Below are 11,654 nucleotides of genomic sequence, written 5' to 3' on the forward strand. Positions count from 1 at the left end.
AAATAGATTTCATAATCTGCAGACTAAATTAATTTATTGTCAGATTTTGGGTTAATTTTCAGTGGATTCAGCAACTACGGCGTTGTGATTTGTTCCAAAATGCAACGACGAAGCGTTTTGAATTCATTACCACTCTGATTCACATCTCTTCTCCATGCCGACAGCAACTGAGGCTTATGGGTATTGTAGTGTTTAGAGCCATCCACCAAACTACAGTTCAAACTAGAATTCCCAAGTGTAACATCTGCCTCTTGCATGTTACATTAAATACATAGTTTGAGCTTTAAATGGTCACTATGTCTAATAGCAAAATCTTGTAATTTAGAATATAATTTTGTCAGCAATTTTACCAAGTCAGACCAGGCTTGTATCCCCCAGATGAGTGTGTGACTGTTAAATGGAAACCTGCAAATGTTAATGTATAGCTGATCTGAGAGAGAATTAATTACTAATTATAACTATATTGACAATCAGAGTGATTATCTATGTGTACTGATTCATCAATCATCAATAGTGTCTTTGTGTAATTTGTAATATAGGAAGTCTTTGATCCTGGTCAAGGTTAGACCGTTGGCCCTGTAATTTGTTATTTAACGGTTATTAAGCTTTGTCACAGAAACCATTTATTAATATTGTATGTTTCTTTATATTAAATAGTTTTACTGAGACCTCATCAGAGCATCGACATCAGAGCGTCTGTGTGTCTTAGTTGGAGTCAACTACTAACTGTTAGCCACCACCATCATCACAACACAACCTAGAGACTGTAGGCTGTCACTATTATCAGCAATATAAAAGAGACTTAACTGTGAGGTTAATATAATCCCCCGTTACATAAGGTTGAGAAATAATTTTCCTGCTCATCAAATATTACAGTTTAAACACACACATACAAAACATAATGCATCACTGTTGTTGTAGTTTTTCTTTATTTGCTTCACATTCAGCTGAAAAAGCTAATTTCTTGCAGTGAATGATAAAAAATACATGAAAACAGACATTGTTTCGTTTACTCAAATTTGAAATGCGTTTGCATTGACACGTTTTTTAAGAATACTGAACAGCAAACTGTTAAATCAAGCCACTTTAAATCAATAATGTACAAAATTATTTTTGTACATTTGGCTTTACATCGCTGGTTAGTTTTGTGTCTTTCATGGAAACTTTACATTTGAGACGTTTGCGGCTGTACACAGTGAATAGTGAATATTGGACACTGTAATGGGGTGATCACCTGTTTGCTAACATATTTGCCACAACAACTTTATAAGGTAGTAAAAAGTCAAATGTCATTACTACTTCCTGTTCCTCTGTCTCCATTAATTAAAAAAGCTTTAAGCAAGTAGTTTTAGATGCCAAGACTGCCAAACCTTTACCATAGAGTAAGAAAAGATAGAAAACGTTCATATCAGCATGTCATTTGAAAATGTAAAAGGGATCCCCGAGGAATCCTACAGGTCATGAAGTAAGCAGCTGTTTGCTAACATGATAGCAACAAGTACTTTATAAGATGATAACATGTCAGATGTTGTGTTCACAGCCTGTTCTGCTGCCCCCTAGTGGACAAAAATTCAGGTATCTCGGCTTTAAGGATTTTGGAAGTGTCTTTAAACAAGTGGTAAAGTTTTCAGTGACTGTTAAAAGTAAAATGTGTTAAAAGTCTCAAACATAAAATCAGTGATTACATGAGAGGCACAAAGTGTGGCTGGTCTCTGCTCTGTAAATAATACTTGATTCAGCTCAGATCTGTCAACACTTCAGAAATCTGCTGACGGTCGTCTTACAAATACAGCCTCTTGATGGGGCCATGGTGCCTCTTCACCCTGTTGGTACTCGTCTCTTTGGGCGTCAGCCTGCGTATGCCCTCACGGATCCAGCCAATATACTTAGACACCTGGGTGTAGATGCCGTATTTGCCTTTGCGTGCGCAGCCTTCGCCCCAGCTCACAATGCCGGTGATGAAATAGGTGTCGCCGTATCGTGTGACGTGCGGCCCGCCACTGTCACCTTGGCATGCGTCTTTTGCTATTGTGTCGTAGCCGGCACAGAACATGCGTTTAGAGATATGTAAATTAGTGGATTCTATGCAGGTGTGCCGATCTACATAAGGCATGGTGAGGCGCTGCAAGATGGTGGACGGCTGCCGACCCTCGCCGAGACGTCCAAACCCACTGACCATGCCGTCCGGCTGCTGCATCAGGACCTGTGGGAGGAGATAAGAAATTCACTGGTCAAGTTTATGACAAAGATACATTAAAAGTCCAGTGTTTAGGATTTAGTGGCATCTAGTGGTGGGGTTGCAGATTGCAACAACTGAATACTCTGCCAATAGATCCCCCTGAATCTTACACACTGGTCCTTTAAGTTGGTTTTTAAGTGGTTCAAAGGTTTACCTTTTCAGCAAAATCTGGCTCAGGTATGCAGGCTGGCAGGATGTACCTGGTGAACTTGATGGGCGTCGTCAATTTGATGAGTGCGATGTCATTGTGGTAGGTGTCGGGCTTATATTTATTGTGAGTGATAAGAGTTTCCACATGGTGAACAGCTTCATTACCATGATTCACCAGTATGTCAAACTCACCTGAACATACAGAAATGATAAATATTTCAGCAGGGAAAATTTGTAATAACTACTATGAAAAATAAAATGTACTGATAATAAACTATTTTTGGCGCTTTTTCACATGGTTAATGCAGCTCAAAGTGCTTTACGAAGCAAACAAATAAAACAAGTGTTCCAAGCAAATCTTGGGTATATTCCCAAAATCAGATGGTGACCACTGAAACTGTAACACAAAATAAATGATACTAAAAGAGTATATTCTTATGACAATATATGAAGATTTTTAAGCTGGAGGAAGAAATAAAAATGTGCAAATACTTATTTAAAGTACTGACCACTTAAAGTGTAAAAACAAAAAAACATTAATTTAAAACACAATAATTAAAAACACAGTTTGAGCAAAATTTGACATGTAAAAATAACATGAAATACAGTAAAAGTAAAAAATATTGAAATTGGCAACATAATTTATACATATTACAGCAGCAATGAAATGCATTTTTCATTTCACAGTTTGAGCACATAAAATATGTATTCTACAGAAGCAAGCACATTATCACATTATTACAACCATATTCTTTACCTACCGAGTTTAACATAGATGAAGCGTGATTGGTTCATGCAGTGGGCGGCGGTCAGGATAATGTATTCGGTGAGGATGGTTCCTCCGCAGAACCCTCGGTCCTCCTCGTTCAGGAGGAGAGCCTGCAAGGATGAAACAAGACCAAACAGTGAATATTACAAAGCAAATACACAAAGTCTGCAGAACTGGAGGGTGTGAGGATGAAACTCAAGAATGACGATGGAAAAATCACTGTATAAATCATGTACAGTAAGGGACACCTTTAACGTAGTTTTCTCTTTCTATTCCTTCAGTCAGTGGTATATGAGACAGTAAGGGACCCCCAGGTTGTTATGTAGAGAAAATAATGGACAATTATGGACTCCCAGGTGTTCACATCTCATGCATTATTGCAAAAAAAGGTCCTGATTCAGTAGGGAGTTTTTCAGGTTTAGGTTTGTTAAAATGTGACAAAAATGCAATTCTACCTGCCATGGACATTCTCCTGGTGGACAGTCCTCTCCGTCAACAATGCGGGTCATACCCGCCATAACTGACGTGTGCAGTTCCTCATGAACCATGGAAATAGTGCTGCTGCTGATGTTCGCATTCTCCTGATCGGTTGCGTTGTTGTTGACGTCCATGTCATTCAACCCAGTAACGTTCCCCTCCGTCATGTTTGGCCGATCATACCTGAAAACAGTCCGGGTGCTTCCAGTAAAGATGGCGCCACATTTGTATTCCTCTGCAAGAGTTTGTGTGAAGTTTAGAGGTCAGAGTTTGTACACCAGAAATCTTAATCACTGAAAGAACCATATTCATTGTTTATAGAGAAATGCGATTAGATTCTGATATCATTCCCAGAGTCTGACCTGTGGTGTTTGAGAGAAAACTGTATGGATACAACATGGCATTCAACCGCCTCCGAATAAAAGACCTTGTAGAATCTTTCTCACCTTTGGAGTCGCAGGACTTGTCATCTGATGCCAGGTAATATCCATCAGCACAGGAGCACATCGCATTTCCTTTTTCCACTTTGCAGAAGTGTTCGCAGCCACCGTTTGCGTTCTCACAGAGTTTAGGAATAACTGCAAAGACATAGGAAATATGATCAAGATAAGGCAAGGGTGTTTCAAGCAAACAAATCATATACTGTAAGTAACAACTGTGCTCATGGTTGATAGAAACAAATGATTGATGGGGGGCCACTGTTCGCTTCTCTCTTTGTTGACCCAGCCATCCACCCCAACCTCCTCCCATGATGTTGTGTTTCCCTGTAAGGACAGTCCCTTTTCTGGGGGCACCTGTAAGAGCATTCATGTCATGTTCCAACCTTCGCCTTTGGAAACAGTCTTTGGGTAATAACCAAAAGAATGAGATCACGGATATGTGGCCGAAATTAGTTTTTTTTGGCTGTCTCACCCTTCAAACATGTGGAAGGAGCTTTTTGTAAAACCACTGCTCCTTCATGTTGACAGGAGTCAGTTGAGGTAGTTTGGGCATCTGATCAGGATGCCTTCCTGTGGAGGTACTCAAGGTACATCCAACTGGGAAGAAACCTTGAGGCAGAACCCAGGACATACTTGGAGGGATCATATATCTCATCTGGGCTGGGAACACCTCAGGATCCTGCAGAAAGGATTGGCTAAAGAAGGACATATGGACTACCTTCCAACCCCAATACGGATAAGTGAATAGATGGACAAACATTGCTGTGTCACTTTAAGGATGTTTATAAGTGATGAGGACATTAAAGGTTTTGCTAAAGGGCACCAAGCTTGAACCCAACTGTCTGGAGTGAGTCTAGTTCAGTACCAATTTCACAGTTGAAGCCCTGGTACCCGGCCTGGCAGTAGCAGGTGTAGCTGCCGATCCCGTCTTTGCAAAATCCTTCATGAGCACAGGGCCTCGATAAACATGCATCGCCATCTGCAGGACAAACAGCAGGTTCAGTGAGGGGAGTTTTGATGAGATGTCAACTTTATCGTCGCTCAAATTCTGCAAAAACTTCTAGTGGTGAAGGTTTTCACTAGTAGCTTTCAAGCTTTTTAAAGATTAGTTTGGGGTTTGGCTACTTTTTAAAATCTTGTTTCTTAAATGTGCTCCATAATTATGTTGCAGTGCCCGATATCATCTCCCACAATCCACATTTCCTTGTTAAATTCACTTGTTAAATTTTAATTTAAGGAAACACCTTACCGACATATATGGCCCAGAATTCATCCTGCAAAGAACATAAGCAGAAAATTAAAACATGTAAAACCTGAGCAGTATGTCTTTATGAAAGATATGTTACAAACTAAAACTTGAACCCGAAGAAACTCAGAACTGTTGTAATTATCTTTATCAATAAGATTTCCTTAGAGTTAGCTGTCCAGACAATATTCTGATTTCTCTTCTCTACACCCTCCAAGAACTCAACAGTTGTATCTTGTTCACTAATAAACAAGGCAATAATCAGCAGCTAGCTTAACCTAAGACGCACAATCTTTTCATGTGACTCTGGGTAAGACAGTTAACAATGAGGGTTTCCAAAAGTTATCTGGGTGTCTCTTTAACACTTGTTTTCACAGATTTTGTTTGAGTTAACAGCATTGTTTGGTATAAAGGTGCAGGAGGTGAATACAGTTTTCTCAGTGTTTTCGAAGATCTCCCGCGCCTCCTCCCAGTCGCAGCGCTCCTCCACACACTCCCTCTCCTTGTCGCCTTGTTTAAGTTCCTCTAAAAAGCTGTTGGCTCGTCTCTGCCGGGCCAGCACCTGACTGGCCGCCTCACCGTCCAGGAAGACTGGTGAGAGAACAGAAAACAGAACACAAACAGCACGTTACGTTGATTCAGGATGGGCTGTTACTAACTCATTATGTCGCTGCAGTGCAGCTAAACAAACAAAATCAGCCTTCACCTTATGAGGCAAGTTTGTGTCATTTTTAGTCATGCAAGCATCATAATGAAATATTTCAACAACTATTGGATTGATGGCCATTAATTATAGTTTTTTATGTTCACCAGAGGATGAATTATAATAACTTTGATCCTCTGAATTTTCATCTAGCGCCATCATCCGGTCAAAAATGACATTTCATCAGCTTCAGCTATACTTTTTTTTAATTGCTAATTGGCAAAGATTAGCATGCTAACACTCTAATTTAAGATGGTGAACATGGTTAACATTATCCCTGCTAAACATCAACATGTTAGCATTTAGCCCAGGTACAGCCTCACAGAGCTGCTAGCATATCTGTAGAAAAGTCATTCCACGAAACAATTTGAACTTTGACATTTTTAGATTTTTTTTACCAAAATGTATTACTTTTCTGAATACCCATAACATTAAGTACATATTTAACTTCCAGAAAAACATTTTACCACCTAAAGCATCAAATCCCTATTGTTATTGGTCATTATTTTATGTTATGGGCACTATTACTCTTCAAAGCTGTCTGAATATGAGCATAAAATGTAAAACATTTTCCTATTAATCAAATGTCCCTCACACAACTCAATAATTGCATATATAAAAATTACATAAAATCTCATACTTTTGCTATACTAAAGCCTGGAATGGACACTTTTTGTGACAGCGACCTCATCGGCTTTTTATCAAAGTTGTGGTTTAACTTCAGAATTTGACCTAAAATTAATATTCTTATGATTGCTCTAAACATTTCAGACAGAATTCAACAAACTTAAATTACTTTTTCATAAACTTAAAAAAATAATTAATAAAAATGTAGGTGTTGCGGGGTTGAGACTAGGGTAACAGGGTTGAAGAGGGTTGAAGAGACAATTACAGCTTAACATATAAATAGTTGTTTTTCACTCTCAAATTCACTGTAGGATTTTCTATAAACATTGTATTTTATTACGTAACTATTTAAGAAGGACAATAGATATAATTTGCAATTGAACTGAGTTTAAGTAACCCAACTGCAGGAAAAACAACAACAACATAGCATAAATTAAAACACTGTAAACTGACGGAATCAAAATAAAACATATATTGTATGCTTTTGGGGTGTGTGTGTGTGTGTTTGTGTGTTTGTGTGTGTGTTCAACCAACCTGTGTTCAGCATAAGAACCAAGCCTCTGGCCAAACAAAATTTACAAGGTTTACTAAAACACACCTTGTGTCTGTTATTTACTAACTTAGCTATGCTCTTCTCCCCCTGTGGGGCATAAGGCATCAATGATGTTGCTCCACCTGTCATGGTCTTTAGCAACTAGTTGTGCCTTGCCCCATGAGAGACCCATCTCCAGCAGTTCAGCCTCTACTGGTCTTCGCAAGGTGATCTTTAGTCAGCCTCGTTTCCTTTTTCCTGGTGGTGTCCATTTGAGGGCCACTTTGGGGATCCGCTCTGGTGGCATCTGTAGTATGTGTGCGAGCCATCTTAAGATGACGCAGTTCAATTTCTGAGATCATGTTTCAGCAGCCAGTCTTTATCTAGAGTTCCTCATATGATATCTTATTGGGTCAGAATGTATGGCAGATTTTCACAGTCATTGTGGAATGAGCTGATTTTGCTCATGTTGCATTTGATTATTCACCAGCAGATCTTGATCAGATGTTATAGAGTCTTGTGTGGGTGCTGAAAGTTTTCCCAGGTCCGATTGGATATCTTTTTGGTTGCCATTGTCCTGACTAATCAGACTTCAAGTGGCTCATTATTTATAGTAATGTGTGCGTATGTGTTAGTGTTGATGGGCATCAGTTATGTTGATGATGAGGCCTGATTGTTGAGCATACCTTTTGAGTCAATTAGTTTTCTCTTGTGAATGTTTTACATTTGTGAAAAGGAGAGCAAGATCATCAGCAAAGTCAAGATCTTCAAGCTGGCTATAGAGGGTCCACTGGATGCCTCAATGTTTGTCAGCAATTGTTTTTCACATAATCCAATCGCTAACAGTCAGGAGGATAGTGGGGGAGAAGATGCAGCCTTGGCGTACTCCAGATTATACAGGGAACCACTCGGGGATGGTATTGCCAAGTATAACACTGCATTCAAAGTGGTCATAAAAATTCCCCATTAGTGAGACTATCTTATGAGGGATTCCATAAGACTGCAGAATCTTCCACAGGGTTTCACAGTGAATGCTGTCAAATGTCTTCCTGAAGTTGATGTAATTGACAAAAGAGAGAACATTCCACTCAGTGCATTTCTCTATGATGTTTCGAAGAGCAAATATTTGATCCATGCAACCTTTGCCCTTCCGGAATCCAGCCTGTTCTTCACTTGTTGTCAATGGCAATGTTAATTCTGTCCAGAGTAGCTCTAATGATAAATGGTAAATGGGCTACATTCATATAGCTCCTTACTAGTCTTCCGGCCACTCAAATTGCTTTACACTTCATGCCACATTCACCAATTCACACACACATTCATACACTGATGGCAGAGGCTGCTATCCAAGGTGCCAACCTGCTCATTCATACTGGGGGACTGCAGGAGCAGGGGATCAAACCGCCGATCTTCTGATTAGCGGATGACCCGCTCTACCTCCTGAGCCACAGCTACTCATCACCTCTACAGAAGACTTTGCTGAGGATGGAAAGAAGCGTGATACCACACCATGTGTCACATTTCTGGAGGTTTCTTTTCTTTGGGGATCTTGACAATTAGGCCCTTGGTCCGATCACTGGGAATATTTTCTCCATTCCAGATGTTCCTGAATAGGATATTCAGGCCTTTGTAGATGTTAAGAGGTCAGCCTTTAGCATCAGATGAGGAACCAACATCGATGCTCAGAATATCAACTGCAGGAGACGGGTTGGCGGGTTCATCAGGCTCTGGCTGATTAAGCACAACTTGGAAATGCTCAACCCAACGTGCTGCTTCCTGGTGTTCTGTTGTTATTTTCCTGCCAGGTTTATCCAGTACCGGAGCTAGGGGCTTGGTTTTGTTTCCACTCAGGAGCTTGGTGATCTTGTAAAGGGTACTTAGATTTCTCCTTGTTGAGGCAGCCTCTGCCTCTTTCACTTGTCCATCCACGAGAGCTTGTTTGTCCCTTTGGACACCCCTTTTTACCTCCTAGTTTTTGTCACAGTAGGCTTTTTGGATCTGGCTATGGAGTGTTGGTGATTTTTGCACTCATTATCTTGGTTTTTAGGTGTTTCTGTCTGAGGTGTTATCCCATCTTTCTGGTTCCTCCGCTTAAAGCCTTTGGTAGAAGACTTTGATTACTGACTCAATAAAAGTTGTTTTAAATGAGTCCCACTGGATGCTGATAATTTAAATGAAAATATAATAATTCATTTGAATAATTGGATAACTTTACAACCAAAGTGTTAAAAACACAACCTCATCACAGTCTCACCACCCTTTTATGATTTAACAAGTAGAGGGGTTGAGTGTGAGGTGAGGTTGTGATTTTTTGCTCAAGATGGCCGCTGCTCTATATGTGGTGAATAACAAGTAGTAGTAGTAGTTATAAAAGAAGAAGGTAATCTGCCTGATTGTGCACCATGTTGTTCAGAAGACTTCTATGATGTCACTTCCTGTTGAGGATGTCACATAAGGATCAGTTCATTATTTTTATAGGGGGAGAATGATTTGTGTAAGGGGGTTTAGGGGTTACCGAGGTACGCAACCAAATAATGTGTTTTTAAATGAATAATCATGAATAAAAATAAAAAAAAACATTACCAGCAAAAAGCACAGATAGATGTTTAAATGAATGGAAAATGTATGGACTTTTTTTCTAATTTTATTAGTCATATCCTGAGTACACTTTCATTGAAGCCCAACTGAAAAAAACAAGATAATTTTTGATATAAAGATAAAAATGTATGTAATGGTTTTTACACTTGTGTAAAAGTGTGGACATAAGTGGACATATAAACTGACATAAAAAGCTTTTAAAATAGATTTTGGTGACCCAATAGATAAAATACACTTCAAAAGGGTCAGAGGAACTCAAATTGTACCGGTTTCGTAGAATGACAAAGACCCTTAAAGTGTGTCCCAAATCCAGACTACATACTAAGACGATTTTTAGTTTGTAGTGTGTTCCTTCTGGCAAACGGACAAAATAAAGTTTATTCAAAACACTATGCGTAACAAACACGGCTGATGTTTGAGTGTGCTGTTAATGGACACTACAGTCACATGAGGAGCTGCTCACAACTGGGCAAAATTAAAATAAACCATTTGGTGATGAGACAAAACCAATCGGCTTTTCTATTTGAAATTTAATTGCTAGTCTGATTGACATTCAACTTTGCACATATTGCATCATTTCCTGTCAGTAAATCATGGTGCAGACTGTATACTGTGATGTTACTTTGGGACACAGCTTTAGTCTTGTTTAAATTCAGATGATAGTTAACGATGTGACTTAGTGAACGACATGTTGATTAGCACTTTCTGGTGTTGAGAAATAGGCAACATCACAAGAAACGTCAGTTTAAGAACTTAAAAAATAAGTGGAAATGTAAAGTTACTCTTTTGAAACCAGCAGCTCACAACTCTTCTCACTTAATCTGAGGCAAAGTCAATGTTGCCACGATTTTCTAGTCTGAAAACAGAAATACGAGACCGATCACAACCCGGCAAATGGTTTGTTTGTTTGTCCAATCAGGTGTAAGAGCTGTCAATCATCAAAAACCTGTCAGTGATGTCATCAGGTCAAGTCTCTCCATTAGCAGCGCTGTTGGCATTTTGACATCACACACATCATACTAAACACACAAAACAGGACAAGGTCAAGTGTCACCACCCTTCCACTCTGCTTTAACTCCATATTCTTCCTCTCTACCTTCCTCGTCTTCACTCCTGACAGCTTTGTGATGGATTTTAGTGAACGTACCATGAGCGGCGGCGGCCAAGTGGAGCAGCAGGAGGCCGAGGGACAGTCGGTGAAACCAAAACATGGCCCCGAATGGTGAGCTTGACTGGAAAAACCTGAGTGTGTTGTGTGGAAGAAATGGAGTCTGACTGTGGAGAGAGGGAGAGAGGAGGGGAGGTAGAGAGAGCAATGACCTCTATGAGAGAGAGAGGAGGAAGAGGAGGAGGAAGAGGTGTAAACTGCACTGATCAGAGGAGGCGGGGCTTCCTGCTGGAATATTAGAGATAAAAAATCAAAACTACAAGACTGCGTAACAACTAACAACAACATAACAACTTTAGGACAGAATTAACTACGAGTCCCAGAAGGCATTGCTGTAAGAAACATCCAATCAGAGAGCTTCACACTCTGCTGATGCTGAAGTTAACGATTACGCTGTTGAGAAAATGGATTTTATAATCTGCAGATTAAAGTAATTTGTTGTCAGATTTTTGTTTATTTTTGAATGAATTCAGCAACTGCGGCGTTCCGATTGGTTCCCAAATGCAACGACGAAGCGTTTTGAATTCATTACCGCTCTGATTCACATCTCTTCTCCATAGCAACAGCAGCTGAGGCTTATGGGTATTGCAGTGTTTAGAGCCATCCATCAAACAGAAACAAAGTGTAAATAATTAAAACTTGTGTCCATAACATGAACTTATATGATTATTACATTATCTAGGAGAGTTTCTATGTCCAGCAACA

At 39.7% G+C, this 11,654-nt stretch overlaps 1 protein-coding gene across 1 annotated transcript; it reads right to left on the bottom strand.

Annotated features, from left to right (window-relative positions):
- Positions 1–910: 910 nt before the first annotated feature.
- On the bottom strand, positions 911–11,099 carry f10 (coagulation factor X). Its single transcript, XM_067583829.1, has 9 exons — positions 10,929–11,099; positions 5,752–5,912; positions 5,325–5,349; positions 4,941–5,054; positions 4,082–4,213; positions 3,614–3,870; positions 3,151–3,268; positions 2,394–2,581; positions 911–2,203 (listed from the first exon to the last, which is right to left on the bottom strand). The coding sequence occupies exons 1-9, from the start codon at positions 10,990–10,992 to the stop codon at positions 1,781–1,783; spliced, it is 1,482 nt and encodes a 493-aa protein (XP_067439930.1). The 5' UTR covers positions 10,993–11,099; the 3' UTR covers positions 911–1,780.
- Positions 11,100–11,654: the final 555 nt, after the last annotated feature.

This window comes from Thunnus thynnus, chromosome 24 (genome assembly GCF_963924715.1).
Source record: "Thunnus thynnus chromosome 24, fThuThy2.1, whole genome shotgun sequence".
In the NCBI taxonomy this organism is placed as follows: domain Eukaryota; kingdom Metazoa; phylum Chordata; class Actinopteri; order Scombriformes; family Scombridae; genus Thunnus; species Thunnus thynnus.